The sequence below is a fragment of the Etheostoma spectabile genome, chromosome 13 (assembly GCF_008692095.1).
Source record: "Etheostoma spectabile isolate EspeVRDwgs_2016 chromosome 13, UIUC_Espe_1.0, whole genome shotgun sequence".
NCBI lineage: Eukaryota > Metazoa > Chordata > Actinopteri > Perciformes > Percidae > Etheostoma > Etheostoma spectabile.
Window position 1 is genome coordinate 16,808,058 of NC_045745.1, and position 27,950 is coordinate 16,836,007.

The 27,950-nt window shown below is 39.4% G+C and overlaps 1 protein-coding gene and 1 long non-coding RNA gene across 6 annotated transcripts in view; one reads left to right on the plus strand and one right to left on the minus strand.

Annotated features, from left to right (window-relative positions):
• Window positions 1–11,592, minus strand: part of LOC116701036 (uncharacterized) — a 20,291-nt gene extending 8,699 nt beyond the window's left edge. Inside the window, exon 1 of the long non-coding RNA XR_004334794.1 lies at window positions 11,325–11,592. This is a non-coding gene — a long non-coding RNA (uncharacterized LOC116701036). The remainder of the gene's footprint in view (window positions 1–11,324) is intronic.
• The window catches only part of LOC116701032 (astrotactin-1), a 372,813-nt gene that overhangs the window by 133,554 nt on the left and 211,309 nt on the right, over window positions 1–27,950 (plus strand). For all 5 annotated transcript variants that reach the window (XM_032534569.1, XM_032534570.1, XM_032534571.1 and 2 more), the window contains 3 exons: window positions 1,445–1,519; window positions 5,668–5,805; window positions 15,019–15,169. In XM_032534569.1, the coding sequence (XP_032390460.1) occupies window positions 1,445–1,519; window positions 5,668–5,805; window positions 15,019–15,169 (364 nt within the window). The remainder of the gene's footprint in view (window positions 1–1,444; window positions 1,520–5,667; window positions 5,806–15,018; window positions 15,170–27,950) is intronic.

Genomic DNA, 27,950 nt, shown 5'->3' on the forward strand with positions numbered 1-27,950 from the left:
ATAATAATAATAATAATGATGATGACGATGATTATAATAAGTTTATTTTATATAGCACCTTTTACAGACGTCACAAAGTGCCTCACAGGATAAACATTTCTAACAATACAGTCCAAACCCACCGAAAGTAAACAAGGTAAAAAAGAAAACAACAACTGAATGACCAATGAAAATCATTTCTACAATTAAAACCTAAAACCCAAAGTTCACAAACAAACAAGAGTCAGATACAGAGCTAAGCAACTCCCTGTATTTCTCAGTATGGCTGTGTTCAGAACATTGTGACGTCCGGCATCTTTCACACGCAGAAACTTAGGGCCGTGCGCGATCACGGAAGGCTTGTATCATGTGGACGCACTGACAGTTTTAATGTCATTACTTAGAATTCCTCATGGGGGCGACAGAAACTACGCACTATAGCTTAAAACCCATCTTGTATTATCAGTAAAACTGACCAGCTGAATAGCTGCAAAATCCTTTGATTACTTTCACCTTAAAACATTTAATCATGCAGTAAAGATTAGTGGTACGGGTAAATTATGATAAGAGTACTAATTCTTGTCTGTGGCATCACCAGCAGACAGAGCATGCCATTTTCTCTATTTTGACTGAAGCCCTCAGTTCATGTTCAAAATGTGGATCTTTTTGGTCTAAATGTTTGAAAAAATCTGAATTATCCTGTTAGCCCACCCAACTGTGCGCCTCTGTATCTCATTTCCCATGGTGCTCTCCTTGTGTCCCTGTCACTGTGTGACAGAGTAGGCACCCTGGGGTGACTTGAATGTTTAATGACCACAGCCTGAGGCATGGAAGCAGCTCCCCTCTTCCTCGATGTTCTTTTTGCTTACAGTATCGTAAGGAGTTTGCTCAGAATGACATCGGGCCTCTGTCACTTCTCCTCCTTACACTCTCACTTTGCAGACTGTTTAGTCCCCGAGCTGCCACTCCCCATTAATCTCCATCATTCTCTCTCTCTCACTTCTGCCTCTTGGCATCAGTATCGCTCTCTCACTGCTCCTCTCTCTCTCTTTGTCTCTGTTTTTTTTCATCGTCTTCTCTCTCCATCACCCTCTGTCTCTCGCCCCTTCTCTGTGTCTCTTTCTCCCATTCTGTCTCATCCTGTCATCCTCTCTTTATCCCCTCCCCTGGTAGATAGATATAAGCCAAAGTCACATTGCATGTCAGCTGCTGCAGAACACACTTTTCAATCAGCATGTTTACACAGAACACACATTGTAATGCTGCTTGTGATTCGTGGGCCTCTGGAAGGCGGGCACGACTTGAAGTGAGACACTGAAACAAAGCTTATGATTTTAGCGGGTTTAGATAAAGGGGATCGGAACACTGAAAAATTTAACACTTTTTTCTCTCAGATTTTAATGCAGTTTTATTCTCTCTCCTCCTTTTTGTCTCTTCCTCTGATCTATTCTTTTTACCATGCAAGTCCCTGGCCTTACACCATATTTCAGCGCGGTTTTGATCTTGTGATGGGAGAACAGCCCTCTGATCGCATTTTCAGGTAAGGAAAACTTCACAAAAACTTTATTTTTTCCGACTACATTCTCCGTGTTGTACAATGCATGCTCTTCAAAAGAATCTACAGTCAAATAACTTAATAGTTCTGGTACATAAGCTTTGATTTCCTCTCTCACTCACATGATTAAGGAAGGATCATGAGCTGTGGCTGCAGAATGCCTTCTGTAGCTGCAACTGTCAGTTTCAAAGGTGTCATGTAGATTAGATTCTCAAATAGGAAATGCTGAGGCACTTCATTTCCTCTCAGGTCAGATAATCATTGTTTTCTGATTAATATTAGAGCAACATGTTTGTGGAATTAATTGGAAAAAAGAATTCATTTGGAAGGGAGCCATTAATAAGGGGGCAATAACAACGTGTAAAAGTGTGATCACATGAACAGTCTCGCACACATATTGTCCTCCACAGTATGCTGAGAATTTTTTTATTCTATTTATATTCCATTTATTTTTTCAAAACCCAATTTTATTTGTGTGATGATGTCACCATAGTAACCATTTCATTGAGACCATTCTTTAAAGGTGCCCTGCCACTCGCATTTCATTACTTTGTGGTAATGTCTGAAGTTGTACCATGGACTCTGTAACATTTTTTGTTGAACAAATGCCTTGGTTACCTTGTTTCAAGCCTTTCTAGCGTGGTATAAAAGCATGCAGGAAGACTCAGACCTTTACCCAGTGCATCAGGGCGAGCTCATGAATAGTAATGAGCTCAGGCAACTTGACGTCAGACTGACCAGCTTTTGTAATTGGCCTGATTTCCCTTCATGTTTCTTTTCAGTGGCTAGAGCTGACAGAGGAGGTAGCAGTTCATTTTCACATTCACGTCATAACTCAAACACATATGGACCTAACATACATTTAAAAAATGCAAGTAATAACAGTTTTGTGTGGCAGGGCACCTTTATTACTGGTCCTTACTGAAAATAATGACTGGTTCTTCCCATTGACTGTTCATATTAAAAGGCAAAGCATCCGGTTTGGCTGCGGAAGTGCCTTAAACCTGCGTTCTATCTGGATTCCAGCAGGGGGCAACACGTGCTATTGTAAAGGGTTGGTTTCTGTAGAAGTCAATGAGAAAGTGACCCACTTCTTACTTGATTTATTACCTCAATAAACATTTTCATAACAATTATATGGTCTCAATGGCTAGTTTTAAGTCTTCTGCAACACAGAATGATAATTTTTTGAATAATGGTCTTGTTGATTTTAAAATCAACGATAAAGCAGGGGGTGTTTTAGGACATGGCTATGATCTGATTGACAGTTAGCGGCCTGTCTTATATGTAATATAACAATGGGACAAAGATATATTTAAAACCTAACTCAAATTGTGTAGGCTAGCTTTCAACAGCAGTTGAATCCAGATAGGCAGTAAAAGTTTGTAACATAGAGTGTACGCAGTGTGTCAGCTAACGTCACAGTCAGAAACCGCCCAACAGTCTATGGGTCCTCCGTTCCTTCATCACTCCTTCCTCCCATCGAAAATGATCACATCCGCAACCAAGATGGCTGCGCCCGTAACGGCAAACTTGACAACTCTGTCACTGCCCGATGTAAGTCAGGGGCAGATTTGAGTCGCGCATACGTCACTTTGCGAAAATTACCCAACGAGATATTTCTGTCTATATATTGTCATAACAGGAAAAAAAAATAGAAGTTTGTTCACTGATGGCTACAATTTAACAATCAAACAACAAAATTGTCAGTTGAATGGTGTTTTGAGCTAAATTCAAACAATCTTAGATAGCTAAAACATTTTTGAAATGGCTGTTAGCTTAGCTACAAGCTAGCAATTAAAAACACAACAAAGGCTGTCACTTGAATGGCATTTTGAGCTAACGTTAGCAATCAAACAGTCATAGATAACTTTGAAGTGGAAACACAACTCAAATCTGCACTCGACTTACATTGGGCAGTGACAGATGCATAGAAGATCTCCACAAACCAATGTGTGACATCACACATGCTCTGTCCATTAATTTTTACAGTCAAAGGTAGAAACCTCTTGGATAATCACAGCCTCATCAAACTGTTCAACCATAAGGGGATTTCCCAGCAGGTTCCAGAACAGAAGTGCTTGCCATCCATTGGGAGCCATTTCCCAAAGAAACATACAGCAGAGTACTTCTCTGTGACAGAAGTTCCTAACAAGGTTTATTACTGCTCTTCTTCCCAAAATCACTTGTTCCCTGGCTTGAGAAAGAACAGATCTAACAGAGGATGTGCTTCTGCCTTCATTACAAGTCCTTCCATGACAGTTCAGCAGCAAAAACAACTGAAGACTGTTTTTGCTACTGCCTTCCAGCTGTAAGCATCGTCTTTTTACGGTAGAAACAGACAGAGGAGGCTGGCATCTTGCTAATATCTCCAGGAAGTGCTTTGCTACATTGCCCACCATGCTAGGTTTTCTGAAAGAAGTCTTTCACTTCTCACTCTGTCCAGCCGTGCAGTTTAAAATGCCTTTGTCCTCAGACTGCTCCAGCCATCCATTCTAATTTAAAGCTCTTAGCCTCTAGCTTTGAACTTCGCCAAGCAACCCTGTCGGCTTCAGGCGCCGGAAAAAGACCTTGAATATTAGCGAACGCTTGGAGAGCCAAGGACTCATCATCATGTTTTTCCAAAGCAGATATTACCGTTAAACACAGAAGCAAATGAGGCAATTGGAATCTCAGAGGTATAGAGAATAAAATGTAACAAAGAAAACTCAAGGATGCGTGCAAAATTCTCCCGTGTCAGAGGAGATAAATGTCAAGAGTCAGCATTCAAACACACAGCGTTTGCCAATTGCACAGTATTAGCCGAGGGGAGTTCCTCTGAGGCTGCAAACATGTTTTCCACTCAACAACTATTTTCTCACGGGAACTTTTAGTGTTTTCCACCTCCAGTTTCTCTTAGGGTGAACCAAATAAGTCATATAGCAGCACACCAGTCCCTAGTTGTCCATTATAAAGTAGTACTTGTTAAGAGGCTGCTAATTTGTCCTATGGTCACCCATATATGTCATGCTGCATCGCAGAGAATTTTAGTACTCGTGCTGTACACACCCCCATGAGAGATGGTGAAATGACTTATGTGATTGGTTATAACAGCTTTCTGGAAAATAACACGGAAATATTACCATTTTAATAGTCTTATAATAACTTCCTAGAACCGAAAATGTTTGACAATAAATGGAAGAACAGCAGCACTTTGATCCAGAGAAAACTTGACTTTGAAACAAAGGGAGTAATTGGGTGGATGTAATTAAGTGTTCCATTTCCACAATGGTTTAATCAGTCTGTTCTTAAAGTGACTGGTAATGCATGCAGTCCCCACAATCCACTGCCCTTTCTTTTGCTTATGCTAAGTTAGCAATTCATTAGATGCAAATTGAAAATTTCTGAATGAAGAAATGTGTTTAGTCTGCACAAAAATGGTTGTTAACCATTTAATTAACAAGTTCCCCTCTTTTGTGCTTCACGTATTCATACATAATTCATCAGCGCTAATAATGCATTTGATCTTAATCAGCGTGCACTGTTTAGCTTAAAGTTGGGAGTACTACATTTCATCTGCAGAGTGTTTAAAGATTGATGATATTCATTGACTCACAAATAAAGAATTGTTTTAAAAGCTCTTGTTCCAGACATCTGTTGTTTACAGATTTATGGCCCTGTTCTGTCTCAGTGGAAACTCCTTTTGGCCCTTTTTTGTCAGGGTTTCCAGTTTGCTATGTATCACATCCATTCGCACCCAGTGTCCTTCTCCTCAAGGTAGAGTTCGGCAAAAAGGATACATTTTGCTCAAAAGGTAATACAAATAACCTCTAAACAACTTGATGCCATTATTCTAAATCCCTGATGCAGCAAAAACATTGATATTTGAAAGGAATAATAATTTGAGCCTTTCAGTGGCAAAAACAGCATGTTTAGTGGACAGGGGTTACAATGCAGCCTGGGCTGTGGCTGCTGGTTACAGCGTTTACACTTAACACTGGACCAATTTCAAAGATTGTTGGTCCTGTCAATGACTTACACAAAGAAAACATAGTAATATAGGGACCAGGTTGAAAAAATAATAATGAAATGACCCTTTAAATAGCCAAAAACCTGTAACCTCACTCATCTACTCCACCCTTCTTGTCCTGCAGATTCACATACACCTTAGGGGAAGGGATGTGGCTGCCGCTGAGTAAAAGCTTTGTCATCCCACCTGCCGAGCTCGCCATCAACCCATCAGCCAAGTGCAAGACGGACATGACAGTTACGGAGGACGCGGTGGACATTCGGTGAGATGACATTTACTGGCACCACTTACCACTCTTACTTTCTTGTGGTGATGTTTCTGATAAAATGTTGATAGACACTCCTACTAAAGAAATAAAAGGTTCCATAAGGCTTTGAAGCAAGGCAGGATTTTTAAGAGCGCTGCATCAAACTGAGCGGCACTAAAGCAAGTTTCTCTGCATTGCTACACTGAAATATCACTAGCAGTCTCTGTCCTCTTTGTATTGTGTTGTTTCTGATGAATCCTCACAACACAAAAAACAAAACATTGGCTTTATGATAAATATTTCTCAAGACCATCTTTTGCATTCGTCATCCCCCAGAAGGCAGCTGTTTACTCACTTACTGTCTCACTGATTTGTATTCTCACTTAATCAGCTTTTTTTTGTTTTTTTGTTTATTTATATATTTTTACTATTATTGCAGTGAGTATTAAGCAGCCCTGTGAGGTTGATGCAGAGGTTTTAGCGGTCATGATTCAGAAGGTAATAAAACTCTAACATCTAACACAAAATCAATTATGAAGACGCAGAAAAATAACAGTAAATAGGAGAATAAGAAGAATTACTTGGTTGTTCAAAGCTATGAAGAGGATTTCGATTGTTTAAATGGTTCATAACTCCTCCGAAGAAAATCTGCTCAGTGTGCAATGACTGTGTTTGTGTCTGGGCTGCAGAGAGAGCCGCAAGTGAGCCAAAACAATGCTGCAGTATTAAACTGGACTCAGCTGACAGCAGTGACACAAAAGAATTATTTAGCCGTTTTGCTTTGGTAGCAAAGGGGCGGGCTTAAGGATGGGGATGTTGCTCGCTCTAGAAGTTTGGTCCAGAACGAAAGATATCTTCATAATAAGGCAGCCATGTTATGAATGGGAGATAAAATGGTTTTATTGTTTCAATTGTCATTTTTGTCACTCCCTAACTTTTTGTATTGCACCTCCTTTGGTCTGTAACCGGGTAATTTCAAAAACTAAAGATTGGATGTTTAGAAAAATGTCCTCTCTAGATAAAGTTTGGTTTTCTTGTTTTGGAACCCCCCCTCCCCTTTCATGTACAATGTTACCACGAGGCCAACATTCTGACACAGATACACAATAATATAAAAATATGGATAATGGATTCTACTGAGACCATTTATGTTCCTAATTGCTACCTCTATAGTCTGCTACCATGACTCTGAATCTGACTATGTTGTGTCCCAACTCCATTCTATTTCTTACTATTTCTGAGCAGCAGCCCCTGAACATTACTGGAAATGAAATATCATCAACATAGACTACTAGGTGTACTACTATCTACTAATACCTTTGTGAAGGACAGACCTATATACTGTTAACCTACTTAGTGGTCAGCAGCATCATGAATCACCACCAGAGTTAATGTGACTGCATCTGGTGTGACAGTATTATGCTGTAGCATAAAGTCTGCGAGAACAGGATTAGGTAGGGAGAGGAGGTACGTTAATATAATTAGTAGTGGGATTTGTCTTTCAGTGTATGCTGGAACATGCCCTGTCAACAAGTGAGTGTGCACAACCGTGTCAGATCCTGCCCTAATTTGCCGATGGTTATTTGCCCTGTGAAAATGATGTCAGGTAAAATTAGTCTCGCTCAAATGAATATCCCCCATCATTTTTCTCATTAACTCAAAGAGTTTTTTGCCAGTGACTAATTTCAAGCCCTCAGATAACTGAGATATGAAGTAGCCGTACAACAAGAATACTATGAAATAAAATGTTTCTTTTCAACCCTTTTATCAAAAGGAGTGTGTGGGGTTTCTCACAGGTGCAATTTACAGATGTAACACATGCATTATATCTCATTATATTTAAATTTTGAGTCAGCAGTGACAATTGTGGTCATCATAACTAGCAAAAACAAAGAACAGAATTCGAAGAAACATACAATTCGCCAGGGCCGACGTCATGGTAAATTGACTAATGGGTCAGGTAAAAATTGTGAAGTGTAGATTTTTTTTCTTCATAAAGTAGGCTAAAACTAACATGGCATTAACCGCTGCATCAACACGGTCAGTACTCGCGAATATTTCTTGAAGCAGTTAAGTTGTCCATTTTTGTCTATTATTACTAAATACTTCTGACTTGTCAAAGTCAAAGTTGTAAAACTTGTTACACAAGTTATGTCTAACTAGGATGTCTATCACTAAACTGTAACTGTAAGGGCATGTCAGTCAGCTTCTGAGGGCTCACGCGCTGTAATGATAGAGGTACCTGGGCACTCCTAGTCCTCAGGTGAAAATGACGTCATGCATCTCTCCCCTATCCGATTCTCAATCACTCATGTCCAAATCTAGCTTGCTCTAGCTTCTTATAATGCAGCTGCCTTGTCGAAAGACATGTACACAAATCGCATTACTGGGCTACCGGCGGTGGTCAGAGCTCAGCACACTGGCTTTTATAAGGGAGTTAAAATCATGGACATATGAATGAAGTAAGAGGACGGCTTGAGCGGTCACTCTTTGTGTCAAATATCGGCCAAATGGGATTACATTGTTAGTTGAAAGCCCCTGGCGATAAAGACGCCATGGAGACCTTGTAAAAGCAATTGTGTTGTTGTGTTTGTACATTTTAACAGAATATACAACTGAGGGGGAAAAGCCCCCTTTTCTTTCCTCGTGGTGCCGGGTGCATATTTGGCTTACCAGTTTTCTACCATTACATTACGTTAGAACATTACATATGTTTCTCTTTTATATTTGACATGCATATTTCTACATTTAATCACTGTCTCGTCATTGGCAACAGCTCTTTGTTTGTGTTTTGATGCTATATGCATTAACTATTTTATGCAGTACTATTTAATATACTATTTTCAAAACATCACGTCTGAAAACAAATCTGTAAAAGACAAGTTAATCATATAGAATGCTGTCTTTCCCAAATGATGTTCAAGGTCAGTCTCATCCTTAAGCTGAGCTTTGGTTCATGTTCCTCACTTTGATTTTCTTGGTCAACCGAATTCCAAAAACTTGGACTAATATACTGTATGTTTATTTTTATGTTAACATTTTACAATTGTCTCATTTTTTAATTGCACAAAGGGTTTACAAATGAATCTGACTACAATATAAAGGGGCTTAATATAAAAATGTGGAAATAAAAGAACAATTTTGGTCATTAAAAAGTAGTGCTGTCAGTTAAACGCGGTAGTAACGGCATTAACCCAAACCCATTTTAATGGCGTCAATTTTTTAATTGCAAGATTAACATTCTTTTTGGCCCAGCAAACTTTGTAGTTTTTTTCACACGCTGTTGCAACAACTAGTAACGTTAGAAAAACTACAACACTACACCGGATCTAGCTAGACCGGAAACAAAACAACATGCATTGTGCGCACACTTGTTTGGGCTTGCGAGCCGGCCAGAGAGTAGTAACGTTACGCTTTGAGTGGATGGCGAGCGCGAGATGCCGAAATGGATGCCAATAAGATTCTGAATTGAAAGTTTACTTTTAAAAGTTGCCAAATGGTTCCATTAACAAAACCAAAGTGATTTGTGTGTGTTGTTGTGAACTGAGCTATCATCGCAGCACGTCCAGTCTGAAATACCACTTGATGAGCAAGCACACAGCTGATTCAAATTCTCTGCCCCCTTGTCAAAGTATTTTTTTCACTCTTTTATTGATGGACAGTGATACATTGAGTGAGAAATTATTTGATTATTTAAGTGTGAATGACTGCTTCAAGTGAGACTCTTGCGTGTGAAATTGAACATTTTTTCAATAAAAAAACATTTGCACAAAGCGAGCCCATTTCCATGTTGATCAGAGCATTAAAATGAAAAATAAATATTGGGATAGTATAGATAAAACGTGTGATTAATTTCGAGGTAACTATGATATTAAGGCAATTGATCACAACTAAATATTTTAATCGTTTGACAGCACTATTTAAAATACATTTTATTCAAAATTCTATCAATTTTGATACATAGAGGCATGGAAATACTGAGCAGAAAAATATAGAAAACATTATTTTTGTATCCCCACCTCTTAACTTAAATATGTGACAAATACTGCACTCGATGATTTTTTTGAGTACATACTGTGGTACGTCAGCACTACTGAATCATATTTCCGTAAATTCATTCTGTTTTGGGCATGGTTTTCCAAATTTCTATCCCCCTACTCTATGTTTACACATTCCAATTCCCCCTTCTTTTTTCCATTTTATTTTCATTTGGCAGCTTTCTTCAAGACGCTGAGTAAATAACTAATTTCCCTCTGATGAAGGATCTGATGAACACTTTTCAGCTTTCCCCAGGGGCCACAAGGAAACACTGCTAACACATCTCGAAGCTGCTGATTTACTCTGCATTTGAGCTTTGTTGCCCCATGTTTGATGATCATTTGTCGCTCGGTCTTGCTTCCTGGCAGATGGATTAAAAGCGATGATTCCTGATCTTTCTTCCCTTGATTAGCTGGCGTCATGTCAGTTACAACTGAATGAAGCACCAGCCTTGGTTTTTGTCTTCTTAATGTGCTTCTGCAGCATCGCCTTGAAGTTGTAAACAGAAGACTATCTTCGAGGTTACAAACATGTATTATTTTTGCTTTTCCTTATATTTAAAGTTGGGAGACAAATTGCACTAATTGAAAACTCAATATTCCATTTCCACATGTGCTTCTGCATTAAATTAATGCTAATTCATATTTATAAAAAGGTAAAGGTACTTTACTGTCACATACATGTTGCGAAATTCATTCTCTGTATTTGACCCATCCCTCAAGGGAGCAGTGGGCAGCCATTTACACCCGGGGACAAACTCCAGATCAGACCCAGCGGCATTGGCCACTGACTGGAGAACCTAGTCCATGTTTTTCGATAGTCAAAAAAATATATGTACTGTATGTATGTGTGTATATATGTATGTAAATATATACACACACACACACACGCACATATCGCACACACTAAAGCAAGCATTTGAGAATTACCTTTACATAAAAATCAGGGTTTCTTTCAGTTCTTTTTTAATGGTAATTTCAACTTCTCACTCTGAGCTGAATAACCAACCGTTATTACAGTAAATCGTAGGGGATAACTTGGCATTTAAACCTTTGGTGGTACTTTTAAGTGGCAAATGGACTGTATGATTGGCCGGATGTCCGTTACTGTCCACTTTCATTGTGTTGGAATTCTAAACTCTGGTGGAGTGAGGACTAGTGTTAACTGCTCCTCAGATCTCTGCAGGGTAAATCCAGACAGCTGTGCAGTCAGAATTTTCTGTTGCAAAACAACTTTTCAACGTACACATGTTCCACCAAAACAAGTTCCTTCCCGAGGCTATTTTGCAGCTGCACCGGGGCTCTGCCAGGGGCTTAGCACCGCCAATGGTGAATGTGATTGGTTTAAAGAAATGCCAATAAACCAAAGCACGTTTTTCCTCCCATCCCGGAATGCTGTGTGGACTAGCCAGAGGAGGAAGGTCTGTCAATGCAAGACTATCTCTCTACTGACTATAGCTGGGTTTATCCTTCATTTATCATTCCAAAGGAATAAACCATTTTTTAAAGGCCCTGGACACCCACACAGGTGTTTTTTAGTTATTCTGGCGGATTGGACCTCTTCCCAGGACCGTGTGGGTGTGTTTAGACTGATTGCTTTACATTTCCCTGAGTCTCCTGTCAGCCTTGTTGCACCTGTTTGGGCAGGACAATGATAGCTTCATCATTCTTATTGGTAGATGACATTTGTGACGTAATAAATTCCCATCAAAGCTCCGGCCCACCTTCAACCAGAGCAAGGTCTAATCAGCCAGAATAAGCAAAATCACCTGTTCAGGTATTTTTAGAGCTTTATTTGGCAGGACAGCTTAAGACTTGAAGGGACAGAGAGGAGAATAACATGCAGCAAAGGACAGCAGGTCAGAATTGAAAGTATGGCTGCTGCGGTAAGGACAAAGCCATACATGGGGCGCACGCTGAACCAGGTGAGCAACCTAGGCGCCCTGGAATAAACAGTCTTGATGACCCCATGATTTTTCCTTTAGTACCACCTTTTAGACAAAACTAAGTTATTTTGGTAAGGCTCTAAAATCAGCAAATAGGCAGCATGATGAATCGGTCCACCACCTCTAAATTGGTTTGATTTTGGGTTATAAAGTTAATGAATGTTGTAGTAGCTTCATCAAAGAGGCATTATATGTGGCTTTTTTGTTTTGTGTGATATTTATTGGTATATTGTGTTGCACACAATTGTTGGATGTGTCTTGACTGTAATTTGCAGTTCCCGAATAATTTAGCATTCACTCTTGCTGTGAGTTTCATCATCTGCCGAGGCTCTGTTCAATAGGTCCCCTCTGAATAAATGACAACAAAGCAATGGGCAATTATGAAAGAAAAATTGGTTTGTAAGATAACATCAAGTTGACTGTAAAAGGGAAGGAAACTCGCTGTCTTTTCTCATTGGGAAAGCACGGGAGTACGGGGAGTTGAGGGAAAAAAACGAAAGTGAGTTCCTGAGAGGTCGTCAGGATAACGAGGTTCATAGCAACGCTATTACACAAGTTCTTGTTTATAATGAGAAGCACACTCAGTGATTTTTTGATTCTGTCAGAAAAAAACTAAGGTCCACTCTGCTTTGTTCTTCATCTTCACCACACACGCTTATACTGTTGTCCTGCTGTCGAATGATCTGCTTATTAACTTTGCAAAAGGTTTATGGGAAACACAGAAATCACAGCAACACAAAGTGACTGCTCGGAGCAAGGTTAGAGCAATGATTTCATGGTGTGTTTTACTTTGCATAGCAATTGTGCTGTGAAAAGTCATAGCTTTTCTCATGATGATTACACAGAATGAATTAAACATGCAGCTTTTTGTAATTCATGAAAATTGGTATCTCTCCATTAAGTAAAAAAGAGAGCAGGGTGTCACCAGATGTCTTTCAAAGCAGAATGTTCAGGAAGCAATTTGACAGTTCCTCTTTTTTGTTTCCACAGACACATGATCTACAGAAATGTGATATCTTAATCACTTTTATTGGAAGCAAATTGCTGACAGTGAGGCATTACTAATTAAATACTGAATTTCGCTCGGAATCAAAGCTTGTTTGGTGGTGATATAACTTATAAATGACACCATGTGTGGTATGAAGTAACAATTGTGCTCCGGGAAATGTAATTATTTTTGTCAATACTTTCAATTCAGTTTTTATTTTATTTATTGTATCAATTCATAACAAGAGTTATCTCAAGACACTTTACAGATAGAGTAGGTCCAGACCACACTATAGTTTACAAACACCCAACAATTCCAGTAATTCCTCCAAGAGCAAGAATTTAGTGGCGAGGAAAAACTTCCTATTAGGGAAAAACCTAGGGTGGGGAGGAACACCTTTCTTTTAAGGAGAAACATTGGACAGACGAAGGCTCTTGATAGGCGGTGTCTGAAGATGCCGGTTGGATTATTTATAGTCATAAATAAAGATAGTGGAACTATGACTAGAAATAGTAGTTGTAGTAGTTCATGGCGTAGCAGGGCACTGCAGGGCGTTACAGGGCGTAGCTGGACGTAGCAGGGCACTGTAGAGCGTAGCAGGGTGCGGACCAGGGACATGGCAAAAGCTCCAACCAAGATTTAGGTGCCAACCTAATCCAAGGAAAATTCCTGGCCAAAAAACAAACAAACACATAAAGACTCCGGGGAATTAGCTCCCCAGAGCTAAGTTAGTAAAACGCATTTCTGGGACATTGATGCAAATAGAGGGAAAGACAGAGGAGAGAGGGGCGCAGGGTGTCAAAGGAAGTCCCCCGGCAGTCTAAATCCACTATAACAGCATTAGAACATAAGAGCTGGTGCAAGGCAAACCTGAGCCAGTTCTATAAAGTTTGGCAGATAAATCTGACAACTTTGAAGAAGAGAAGGGGTGCTGTGTCTGCGGCTATAAACCCTCCCCCACCGGTCTAGACGAACGCTGCAACTCCTCACTCCCTAACTATAAGCTTTATCAAAGAGGACAGTTTTAAGTTTACTCTTAAATGTGGTGACGCCGTCTGCCCCTAGAACCCAGACTGGTTGGTTAGTCAGACTGACTAGCTTTTGTAATTGGCCTGATTTCTCCACTTATTTCTTTTCCATGGCTAGAGCCGACAGAGGCGGTAGCAGTTTATTTTCACATTCACAACATAACACAAACACATATGGACCTGACATACTGTCTTTAAATTATTTTTTGTGTGTTTTTGTTTTTGTGTGGCAGGGCACCTTTAAGCAGTGTCAATGTATTAGATCTCAATAAGTGGAGATGAGACATCTTTATATCTGTTATGCATACTTATGCTAATTACTATTCATTAAATCCTAGTGATACAAACAAACACTTCCCGGTTACAGCAGAAAAGCACACAAATTGGCGGTGCAGGTACCTAGGTGATGTGGTGACTAATTGTAAAGTTGATTTGCAAACTACTGTGAGAATTACTTGCAGACAATTCCTGTTTTATGATCTCAAACTATGGTGTATCTCAGCAGTTTAAACTCTAGGGTTATATAAAATGGTTTGTACAACACTGATAATATAAAAAATATGGGCACCTGGATAGCTTATTTGGTAGAGCAGGCACCCACATACAGAGGTTTACTCGTCAACGCAGCGGGCCTGGATTCGACTCTGACTTGCAGCCCTTTGCTGCATGTCATTCCCCCCACTCTCTCCCCTTTCATGTCTTCAGCTGTCCTATTAAAATAAAGGCCAAAAAGGCCTAAAAAATACTAAAGCTATGCGCATCTGTTCTTTCAGGGTCCAAAATTTACATCTACCTTGTTTGGTACCTCTCTGGATTTTCCAGTTTGATCCAAACCAAAAATAAAGCCTCTCCCGGACCTCGGTCCGGACCAAACAGCCTTGTTTCCGACCAGAAGAGGTGGTCTCAGTACAGATCACTTGGAACAATGGTTTGGTTTGTTTCTAGTGTGAAAACACAATGGATGGATTGGATGGTTCTGACTTTCGGTCCAATTCCAGGAAGTTCTGGCAGGCTATCAACAAAGGAAAAACAATGCAACAAAACAACATGATGTACAGTGGCATTTGAGGAGAGGAAGAGATCAATTGTTTATCTGGCATTTGGTCCAAATTCTTTATAAACAGTCAATAAATGATGCATTGTAAACTCAGAGCTCAAATCAGTTCTCTGTAATAGACCCCAAAACTAAACCAGGATCTTGTTTTTGTCATCCATTTCTGCTGTAACAGAGAGAAATTGATGATCAGTTCATCTTTTGACTCGTTGGAGGTTCTCCTGGACTCATTTGGGCCCGTCAGAGACTGCACCAAAGACAACGGAGGCTGCAGCCGCAACTTCCGCTGCATATCTGACCGAAAGCTGGACTCCACCGGATGTGTGGTGAGTCATCTTACTTTTATTGAACTCTGGCTGAAAGCTGCCATATTGTACATTACCCACCGCAGCAGAACGTGATGTTTTCCCCTAGATTTCTATATAATTCAAATTCAAAGTACTTTACAGTTTGCTATACAGTCTGTACAGACCCTTTTATGATTGAGCGCATGACACTGAATGTCTTTACCTCCAACACTTACAATAATGGGGCTTTTTGATTTAAAGCCCATTTATATGACCTCTCCACTGTTGGTTCATATTCTAATGTATGCATATTCTGTTTTGGTCATCAGAGTTTAAGTCCAGGAACCTCTTTAAATATTAAAGAGCACATATCTGCTGACCAAGATGACGCATATCAAGGACAAGCAGCAGACCTGAACTCTGTAATGTGTCTGAGTAGACAGTTTAACTTTGCTTCTTGTTATGTATGCCTCTTAGGCCGACAACACATTCATTACCTCCAGGTGGTGCTTAGCAACCAGGAAATGTAGCAGCCAGGTTTGTTTTAATCTCCATCTGTCGGGGACTCCAGCAATACCATTCTTGCTATTTGCAGAATCTCAACGCCGTCTGCTAGTGTTATGCTTCTCCTAAATCCCCCCTTTCTATTGATAAGCTGTCATGCACCACCCCCCCTAACAATTTAATTTATTTTCAAGTACTTTGATGCACTTAAGTAAAGCTTTTCAGGTGGGCTAGGGAGATGGCATTTATGCAATCCGGCATGCTTCATCTTATCTCTTATAATGCACCACGAGGAGTGGGAAATAGCTTGTGAGGTGTTTTTAATGGGAAACTGTTTCATTTATAGATTAGAGCGGATACATGTATTTCCAAGCAATTATATATGTATGTGCTATGGTAAACATTAGCACAGAGCAGGAAAATGTTATTTTGGCAGGCATGTAACAACACAGGTAGTTAATTTATTGCTATCACCTTTGCGTCTGAGACTGGAGGCTAAATTAATATTCTGTACATTGTAAAAACATAAATGAATTTAGTGGTAGGTAAGTTTTCTTTTCTTTTGTCTAAATAAAGGCAACATAATTTGTTTATGACAGGACTCCTGTCCACTTCCCACTTTGGCAGTTTTAATGCAGAGTTTAGAAAAAATCCAATAAATTCCTGATTTAAGGTTCACAGCCACATGGGGATACTAGTCAATTTCCGTCTGCCAGTTATTCTCCCTTGGAATGAATTACTTCCACTCTAAACTGTTAATCGGACAGTGTGCAAAGTTGTGCATGCAGCATAAGATAGTTCTGTGAGGCTGTACTTGGACACGCATGACTTTGAGCCAAATGCTAATGTCTGCAAGGCAACATGCTCACAATACCAGGGTTAACAATTCATGTTGTTAGTAGGTAAATTTGCCATATTTATCATCTTAGTTTATTGTGTCAGCATACTAACATTTGCTAATTAGCACTAAACGCAAAATCTAGTTAAGGAAATGTCATTACTTTTGTGGGTATTTGTCCATAAACCAATGTATTGGACCAGTTGCAATTTTGAAATGATGATGGTGCTTGAAAAGTCAGATTACCACCATAGTCATTAGCATTCATTCTCTGGTGACCATGGATGTCCATACCAGATGTCATGGCAATCAGACCAATAGTTGCTTAGAAACTGTTGACAGACATTAGCATACCTTAAGCCACACTTAAGTGTGTCTGAAACAGCTTCTTCAACTGTCAGCAGTGATGTTCTGGCCCAACCAATCCAATTCGTAGACTCATTTTTTTTTTTTTTGACATTCTGATGCTGCTTCAAGTAGCATCTTGAACAGCTATTGTACAACTATGCTAATCTTGAATATCAGCCGTTGGTACTAATGCAATAAAGCATGTGAGCTTTCTTTAGGGCTTAGTTGCACTATTCATCCAAAAACAAATGCTCAGAAAAATACCTTGTTTATTTCCTGGGGGCTTGTACATGTCAAAAACAAATGTATTACTGCTGCCCGAAAGCACCGGCTGCTCTATCCCAAATATCTCACTTGTTAGTAATTGGACCCTGTGATGTGAATACTGTCCACTTTCTAAAATTGCTTCATACACAGTCTGAAAGGAGTCCACTCAGTTGCAACAACATTGCGCTAGAATGTCAGAGACCAAAATATCCATCCAATTTCCGTGTTTGTCCCAAGAGATGGTAGAGTGTAGATTTCAAGCCAGGGCTTTGAAGTCTCATAGGCATTTGATTATGTATTATTTAGTTAACACATTCATTTTTTTCATTCTCTCTCCCCATGTGGGAAAGCAAAAGAAATGTCCAGATATTTTGTAGGGATATTCTTCCTTGTTTTGTATATAATTACTAGAGGCTTTTAAACAACACCTTGTATTCACCAGCATCTAGAGGAGGGTCTTCTTGAATCTGCAGTTTTTAGCAAATCCTTGCCAAAAGCATCAGAAAAAAAATCCATTTTCTTCTCCCTGAAGTTAGTCTCACATAGATCCAAAAAGAGACATTGAAGAGTTTTCTTGCCAATGCTTTGAGGTGTCATGAGACTTTTCTTTTGTATTCTATTAATTATTTATTGTACTGTTATATTCCCATCCCTGTGAGCATGTTGGAGAATGCTGTGATACTTTTTCTAAGAACATTATGCAAAAAAGAACAAAGTTAATGCCTGTGCTTACTTACAGTGCTTTATGCTTTAATGTTTGTTTTTCATAATTTGTGAACATTCACTGAGCTCATCTGTAACCACAAATGAAGCAAAAAATTCATCCGAAAAATAGATCTATGATTTTCACACCTAAGTAGAGCCTCATTGAAAAGGAGGTGGAGAACTTGTAAGACAAGATGGAAAAAGTGAAGGATGATGATGATTTTCAGAAAAAAACCGGAAACACTTTTTAGAATAGATGTATAGAGCAAGGAACAAGGAAGCTCAAAGAAATTGTTTGCTGGATGCTTTTCCAGTTTTTTTACTTGCAAAAAAGAATTCAATATGTAACAATCTGTCAGAATTGAGTTCTGTTTATAGTGTATAAACACAGGCCTTATTTTGTACTCCAATATGTCAATAACATGCATTCACTCTGATCTATTGCATGCCCCTGTTGCCATACAATATCATATAAGCCAAATGTTCTTCAGTAAAACAAAATGGAGAAATCACACATTCTGTGCCTTGTACCTGGATTTGTGCATGTTGATGATCAAACAGGCTCACCAGTCTGCCAGTTGGCCTGTTGTCTGAAGTGCACTTTACAATTTAGCAAGTATGCCTCATACTTTATACATGTGTATTACGGTATAAAGGGGTGTTATTGAAAATATTGGATGATAAATGAGAAGTGTGATCAGTATTGCGTGGGAATTTTCTTCCTCTGCAAAAAACTGCATGTGTATAGGTTGTGGTTGATATTGAAACATAAAAAATACTCAATCTAGGGACATCCAATGAATTAGTTATCCAGACAACAAAGACAAAAAACAATGTTGGGATGGGGTCACACCAGCCATGACAACAATCATTAAACTTGGCCTTCATTTTAAACTCACCCACACACCTGTAAAGTTTTGTGACTGTATCTAGCGTGGTTGTGAAACTATCACGGTGACAAAGTCTGTCTACAAACAAACCGAAAGACCGAGGGACAGACACATAACACCTTGCAAAGTACTCAAAGCCGCCTCTTTGGTAGTTTCCGCTATTATCTCCAGGAACACATTTTGCCATCAACACACACACACACACACACACACACACATACGCACAGACTTACAAAGTAAAAACAATACCAGCGTTGCTATCGCAGTTAGTAAGAAAACTGGTTATTATAAAGTGAGCAAACAGAGAGGATAGAGAGTTGTGGTTTTCTGCTCAACATCTCATTATACTTGTGTGTATGTGTATGAACTGCATGAACAGGCTAATGATTGCATTCTTTTGATAAGACATCAGTTGCATTTGGTTGCCTTTACCTCGGTATTCTAATGAGACATTAATCAAAGCCATCCCATCCCCTTCACCTGCTCCACTTTGAGCGCCTGCTCAGACCTGCAGCGATGCTCTCTCTCTCTCTCTCTCTCTCTCGCTCTCGCTCTCGCTCTCGCTCTCGCTCTCGCTCTCTCTCTCTCTCTGTGTTTTCAAAAAGACAGTGTTTTTTGTGTTTTGTATCTTATTATGTTAATACATTGTTTTTCCATTTTAATATTTACATGTTTAGGCTGTATTGCACTTTACTGTTGGAGTTGAACTGAGGGCTCAATAAATGAAATCATTTTACTTCCCTAGTATTTCTACATAGACCGGTAAGGTTTGTGATTTCATCCCAGCCCTGGATGGCTTTCTTCTGAGCTCCTCCTTCATTTACTGAATCTACCTACGTAGTAGTCACTACCAGACGCAGCTGCTGCTGCTGCCTTACTAAATCAGACAGTAATTACACGCACATAGCGAGCACAAATTGAATGGAATTGGCAGCACAAATTTGCCCTGCACTTTTATTTATGTAAATCTGTCCCTATTTGGCTGTGGCCTAATTTGGAAAGATGGCCATACTAGAGTATTTGCTGATTTAATTTATTTGGATTTCTTATCCTTTAAGAATAGCTCACCACAGTTCCTATATGGATTGTTATTCTGTTTGAATGAGACATGCCCTTATTATGCTGCTTATCTAACAACCTCTTAGCATTATTGCAAGTCATTGATTTCCCCCCACACACAAACACACATCCCAGTCCTGTCCATCACCACACGGCACCGCTCCCAGCTGCCGTTGCATATATTACTGTGTGTTTTAGTAATTATCTTGTGACTGTCGAGCTTATAAATGAGCCTCTCATCCGTCTAATCAGGGTGGTAAACTGGCTGGGCCCCAGCGCTCTGATTCCACCCTAATCAATTAACACCTTGTCTCAGTCTGCACTGCCAGTAGCTGTCCTGTCTGTGTTTAATATCTTTCCTTGTGTGAGAGTCGACTGATGCTGGCGGTCTGCACTGACCGACCCGTTCCGTCTCACTGATGTATTACACTCCTGGGGAGAGGCAGCTTGTGGCGCCTGTGGAAGTGAGAGCATAATAATCACAGGATGATTGTGAGATTAATTAGCTTCGTCTTGTCACTTTTCTCCTCTGCAAAATGGTGGAAAACAAGGATGTTGTTAACAGAGCAGATTGCCACCAGGGTGGAATGACGAGCTAGCTGGGCGTCATCCAGACAGCCCATATTGTGTTTGTGGGGCTTGGTATATAAACCTGCAGTACACAAGAACTGATAATCATTAATGCTGTTTAGTGCATTTCCCAGCTGCTTTCATTGCATGTCTGTTTTATAGAACTATACAGTGGAGGAAGAAAGGGTTGTGTACAAGGTATGGAATGCAGCTGCATAATTAAGCCTCTTGTAGTGTCAGTACAGTGTGACTACATGGTAGTGGGATACCTAGTCTTGTATTTAAACCCACAGATACGTTGTATGTTTGAAGTTAGAAAACATTTACATTTTATTTTCTCCCTGTTGGGTTGGACAGGATATTTCACTGTGGTGTGTGTGTGTGTGTGTGCGTGCAGTTTTCCGTTTGTTGAAACTTAGTTTTAGAAAGTAAAAGCAGATACTCTTTAGTTTATCTGAAATGTAAACACTTTCACTCATTGGCTAATACTCTCCGGATGTTTTAAAGCGGCGTATTATGCTCATTTTTAGTTTCATAATTAATTTTGAGGTTTTACCAGAATAGGTTTGCATGGTTTCATTTTGTTGTACTGCACATTGCTGCAGATCCTGTTTTCACCCTGTGTGTTATGTCTCTGTTTTAGCTACAGAGTAAGACGTCTCACTTGTTTTAGCTATATAGTGAGACATCACACTTCTATACTATCTTTGTTAGGGAGTCGTTCATGCGCAGTAGCTAGGTAAGATCACATCAGCTAGATAACTCTTTCCCCAACATTGGTCAGTACAAGGCAGGATTAGCTGGGAGACTTCTTCTAAACGAGAGGGACTTGTGGAATACCTGAAGAACAGGGACATGCAAGTAGTTCTTTTGTAGATTATGGTGAACTAGTGTGTGTTGTAGCAGTGTTTTGCCATTGAGAACGAGCTAGCATGCTAGCGCTAGCATGTGCAGTTAGCCACCTAGTCTCGGCCATCTCAGCTAGTGACGTAGAAATTCATTTTATAATACGTCACCCGGATTGTTGGTGTGATTGGTTGCAGGACTATCCAATTGTGTACAGAGTCATTTGAATATGCCCGTTGGTCACGCCTCTTGTGCAGAGAAAATACAGAGCAGACTCCCCATGACAAATGCTCAATCTCAAATCTATTGAGCTTGGCTTGGTCTGGTGATAACCAGACTACTGAATGCACCATATACATGTCCAAAAATACCTCTAAAACCTGAATAATGCCAAAATATCCCATGTTTTAAAATGCTATATTTAGAAAAAGGCCTTTTTTTGGAATATCCAATTGGAATATGTTGTTTACATGACCTAAATCACATTTGGAATATTGTCATATTTGGAATAATAGTGGAATATTGTGCATGTAAACGTACCTAATGTGCCTAACTCATCAACTAAACCATACTTTTTTTTAATTTACTAGATCATGTCACTTTTCATCAAAGCCCACACAGACCATCGCCATGATTGTACTCCGAGTTGCACACAAAATTACACAATATGAAGTACACATGATATACAACACTACAGCAGGTGCTTTTTTAATAATAATTCTGGACAGCGCCACACCATATGCTACAGGGTAAAGCAATTCTTCTCACCACTTTGTATTGGCGTACTTCCCCTTAGGCAGCAAAAAACAATCTAGACTGGGATCACAATTTGGGACACTAAGCAGTGTTGAGCGGAGTCAATACCTGGCAAAGATATAGCTAGACCTCAGCCCTAAAGTGGAATGGGAGCACATTAGATTGTCACTACTGATGTTCTCTCTCCTCAGGTCACTGGATAGATGTGAGTGTGTGTTCAGCTTCTGCCGAAGATCCCATACTGTAGGGGCTCATACTTGTTGAATTAAATGTATATTTTATGTATTCACAAAGTAGTTACAACAAAAAGGAATACACACGATTTTTAGATGCCATCAAGAAAAGGCAACTGCAAGTGAACTGTGAGGGTGAATATTTCAGGTAAAGACATGAATGTTGTTGAGTTTACACTATTTAAGGCATTGAACATGGACCAAAGGTGTAATCTCAACTGGACATGGTGGCAACATGTCTTCTCAACATTTACCGTTTCAGTTTGATTTCCTATTAAATCTCTATGAATGTTTCCTCTCATTGCCCAGCTGGTATTATTGCTAAATCTGATTGCTATAGATATATATATATATATATATAGTAGGCATAATAGGCATAATACACAGTAAGCTGTGATGTCTGTGGTAATCCTGACACAATGTGGTTCCTTAAAAGAATTTTTCGACCTCTTTTCTAATAAATCTGTGAGTTGTTTCTTGTAAATTTACCACTTTAATCTCAAAGAATATCCAAGTTTTTTTCTTGTGAATTTAGGACTTTAATCCTGTAATATTACCCCCCTCCCCCTGCTCCATAATTGTTATTTGACTACAATGACCCTAATATGCTGCCGTACAGAATAGTGACGAGAGGAGGTGATGAATGTCAGTACACTCATCTGCATCATCATTAATCATTACTATTTGCTCACAGCAATTTGTTTTTAGTAGCAGCGTTGACTTATGTTCTGGCCTTTATTGCCCCAGTGTTTGTCTGTCTGGCAACATAGAGTTGGCGTGAGAGTTGAGGGAGAGACAAAATTACTGTGTGACATGAAAGGGAAAGGTTTGTGCTTGTGTTTTTAAGAATGGGACAGTATTTATAGATTTTTGGCCCTCTGATTTGTTTTTGGTTTCATGTACAGATAAAGGGGATTTAGCATGTTGAACCTTAACGCAACCCAGGCTTTATGCAGAGTGGCACGGCCAATTGCAAGGGCGGGAAAGGCCCACACCATTGTCAGACTGCAAGTATTACTTTGTACTGAAAAAAAAGCACATTGACATCCTGTCCACTTTTTTGTTTAAAAGATAAATTTAAAAAGTAATTCACTTTCCACACAGTATAAAGAATACTTGTCTTTTTAAAAGTAATATGCAGCTTCTTTTAGTAGGAATTTTGTTCCCAGTACGGTTAATTTTGAGGAAGCAAAGAAAGTTTTTACCACTGATTTACATAAGGAACCTTGTCTGAAATGGGAAAATCTCACATTCTTTTTTTTATTATGATTATTTACCGTCGAAGTTCAATAAATAACTTTCACTTTTTGAAATACGTTGTGGATAGCAGTTGACTACAGTTCGGAACAGATTTTATATCATTAAAGTGAAAGAAAGATGAAAATTGTCTGATTTAGTACAACTGACATTACAGCTCCACTGTTCTGTTAATATAAAAAAAAGACCTTGGGTCAAAGAATATGATCTGTCTTTTTAAAAAGGGTTTTCAGTTGCTCAAGTACCCTCCCTGGTGAGCTTCTCCCACTCCTGCTGTGAAAGAAGTGAGAGGTCTTACTAAATGTCCAAGCTTTTTTGCACTGAGCATACTCACCATAACATCCAAAGGAGACCAGAATGAAGAGCTGAGTGCTCTGGGATAAGCTGACCTTTGACACACTGCTTATCTCTAACACTGGCCTGCGGGAAAATTCTCTAAAGGCACCTAACTCCATTAGGAAAGATGAAAGGAAATTAGAAATGTTGGAATAATGTTTAAGGCTACACGATATGATTTCTAACAGACCTCTTCAGAACGGATTGGTTTCTCTGTAAACTTGACCCAAACGCTCCTGGGGGCTTTTCTCTCTGCAGTGCGCTAAAAACCTTTTAAGTTCTGGTAAATACGTCATTGTCTGCTGTATGAGTCAATAAGCTGTTTAACGCTATACATGGACCTCTAACAGGCTGTTTCATTAGAGCTTGAAGTTGTACATCGCCTTGATGTACTGTATATGATTATAAAAGTGTTGCCTAGGAGAAATATTATACTTGGCCATACAGCGAAAAACTGTAGTTATAAATAGGTACATGTCAAAGTAAAGCCTTTTAGCTGTATTTTATATATTTTGATAAAGCACCATGAAAACACACAAGGCATGGTCAAAACTTTGTTATTCTAACATTGAGTGTATTTGTAATTGCACGTAAAAGTCATCTAAACTATAGTCATTTGCTGTTGCCTTCCATAATAACCATATGAACGTTTTCTGATCTGACGCCCCTGTCATCAGGAACACATCAGTAATCAGTTCTCTGAACTTTTTCTGATTTGCCAAAGGTAAGGTAAGGTTTGATTACATTTTGGCAAGTTAAATTAAATGGTTAAGGAAACACTGTGGTCACAGTTAAAAAAACACCATTGGTGACTGGAATGGGATCCAAACAGCAGTCTCCCATGTCTAAGTAGTGTGTAAATACTTTGACCGTGTACCTCCAACTCTCACTAAATATGTCTTCCAAGAAACACTGTCCAATCTGGTTAAGCCACCATGGTCATATGACAGGTCAAACTAACGATACCCCGGCCTTATGAGGTTTGGCGGTGATGTAAAGGCCTCTTTCTGCATCAAAGTACATGCTTATCAGATCATCTTACAGCCTCTGAAAGCTCCTCTTCGACTGTCTGTATCCAACAGTTTTTTTTTACTTTATAGAACAGACAATCTGACAATCACAGCCACTTTACTTTCACAGGGATTAGTCAAATGTGTGGATGTGTGAAAGGATTCAAACTCTTTTTAATTCCTCGCACATTTTTTGCATCACTTTTCTCCTGTAGGACCGAATGCTTTCAAAGAATCTGAAAGTGCATGCTGTAGTATCGACATTTGTACTGTTCAGCGTGCTGAATGATGGCAGTCTGTGGTCATTCAGAGCAGTTAGAACCTTTGCTTCATGCCTGGACGTGGTTAGACTAGGGATGATGAATTCTAAAAACGTGACAGTATTCATTTATCTACAGCAGGGTTTCCCAAAACTTTCAGCCCACGACCCCCAAAGTAACGGTGCAAGTGACTTGCGACCCCCCCACTATAGACGTATATAAACATTGCGGGCAACCGCGCACCCACTATAGACGTAACCAAACACGAGCATATTGACAACACAAAATAACACAACAGCCATAACATTACTTTAATAACTTACTTTATTTAATTTGAACTTAACCTCGCCTAATGAGATGGATGTGCAATGTGTTTGGAGCACAGCAAGTCCAATCTTGGTTTAATGTTGGCGACCGCTACTCGGCGATCATCCTCCACATTCAGTCGCGCTGTACACTGACCTACTACAACTGATTCGGTCGCTGATATGTCGTAAATCTGTCGCAATGACCTCAGGGGTCAGAGTGGTCAAAGAAAATCAAAAGAACTGTTCCCTTTTATTTATTTGCTTGGTTTTATTTTAAATTTAGCCACTAGTTAAATTTTTATTTTATTTCTGGAAATCAACTTGCGACCCCCCCCCCCTCTGGCTCGCGACCCCCCTGGGGGTCCCGACCCCCACTTTGGGAATCACTGATCTACAGTACCATAGGTACCGGGGATGTAATCATTTAGGATGATTAGCAGTATATGCCTACAAGTGTTCTAGTCTGCCGCTAAATGCTGGAGAAGAAGAAGAACACTCACCAGCACAGAAAACAGAGCACCTCACCTCCATTGCTGTGCATGAAGGCTTAACCACAGTCAGCCTCTGGCTTTACTGTAACATTACATCTACAGCAACGGCTTTCCCGACTTCACCTGGAACTTGCAAACTGCAAACTGTCTTTTTCTCTCTCACTTTGTCTGTCACAAACACAGCCTAACGTTAGCTCCAATAGCTGACATTAGCTAACTTTCGTGCTTGTTTAAGGGGACCTCTATAACGTCAGGTAATTTAACTTAACTTTAACAGCCCTGTTCTATACGAAAAAACAACGGCAGAAAGAAACAGACTAACTAAACATTCTTGTTGTCTGAAATTTCCCGGTGAACTCATGGAAGACGTTACTGTACGCTGGCAGTGAAGACGTTTTGTCAAGATTACATGTAAATCACGCTTTCCTTTTCTCCTCCACTTCACACCAAAACAGTGACAGAAAGTGTATGGTATTGGCTTTGGTTTTGAGTACTGTGTACTTTTAATGGTATTGATACCGACTACTAGATTTTTGGTATTGTGACAACCCTAGGTTAGACGATTAGTTGTGGCAGAGTTTGCTTGGACAATGCTATGCTATTTCCCCTTCTCCAATTCTCAAACAGTCATTTTTTGCACAGCCAGCAGCAGTCCTTTTTTAGGTCTAAGTAAACATAAATTGCTAAAGGCATTTAATCAAATAAGCAATGCTGTCTTTTCTCCGGTAAGGCCGCTAGTCTCTAAATGAAATAAAACAACAGAAACAGCTGATTTCTTGCAGGCAGAGACATAGAAACATAAAAAAGGCACTGCTATACCGATAAACCCTAAAGCTACTTTTGATATGACCTTTTCACTGCACATATATATGCTGCAGAAGCAAGAGAGATTTCAACTTTGTCATTAAAAAGATTTCAAAATTCCATGCATGTATAAATGTTACAAAGGCTTACAAATATGTGACTATATATGACAGTATATGGACACAATTATTTTGACTTGCCACTTTAAAACCATTGGAGAATGCCCATCAATATCTTCACATAATGCATATTATCATTATTATTAGCATTAATAAATTAACATTATTATTATTTATAAAGTAGCTTCACAGTACGTGAAACTTATTTAGAAAAATTGATTAAACCCTGGTTTAAAGCAAATATAGCGTAAGTGTGATTTTTTTAAGTTTACGTGGTATTTTGCATAACACTGTTAACTAAATCAAGAGCCTTTGTAATTTCTTGGCCAGTATCTTTTGGAGAATGAATATTTACCTAGTGATTGCACTACCATGCATTACCAGTCCTCAATCATTGTAGGTCTGCACCGATCTGCCTATCAGACAAATTTGAAAAGTGCATAGCTTATCCAACCGCTCTTGCAGGGATTTGTTGCTGTTTGGCAATAGCACAGTACTGATTCCCTTAAGCCTCAAAAGCACTTCAGGAATTTATCTCTATTAAGAAACAGGATTAAAAGGCATGGTAGTTCAAGGGTTTTTTTCAGAGCAGGCCTTGTACTGCTAGCTTTTTCTACAGCAGAGCAGACAGTCCTCTCATTCATTGTCCAGTTATTAAATAGTCTTAGATAAAGGGTGATTACTTTACATTCATAGACCTTTACTAGTGCCAGGGGATGATCATTATATTGTGGCCTGTGCATCATTTGAAGGTGAAATGTGCCCTTTCAAGTTTGTTGCAGATATATGCTGTAAATGCCAGACTAGCACTTTTAACTAAATATTCTAACAAGAACAAACTGATCAATGTTCAGTTGTTAAGCCTCTAAACAGCTTTAGTCTTGAGCCCTCTTTTCTAACTTTTGTGCCAGCCAAAACTGCAGCAAACATCCACAAGCTACAGGGTATCCACCTGATTCAGTCGTGGAAAGTGGCTACTCTTTTATAATTTTGTGAATTGCTCAAAGGGTTCATGTTGTTATGTCCACAATTGAGACCTCTGAAGGTCTCTGTCTGGGTCAGCTACTGTGCACCTGTCTGAACACAGTTTTCTACAGCATTCATTCAAGGCCTTTTGAAATGTGACACATAACACTTCGAACATCAGCAGGCATACAGATGCTTGTCAGTTTATAAAGACGCTGATATTGAACCCCTTAGTACTTAGCACTTAGCATTC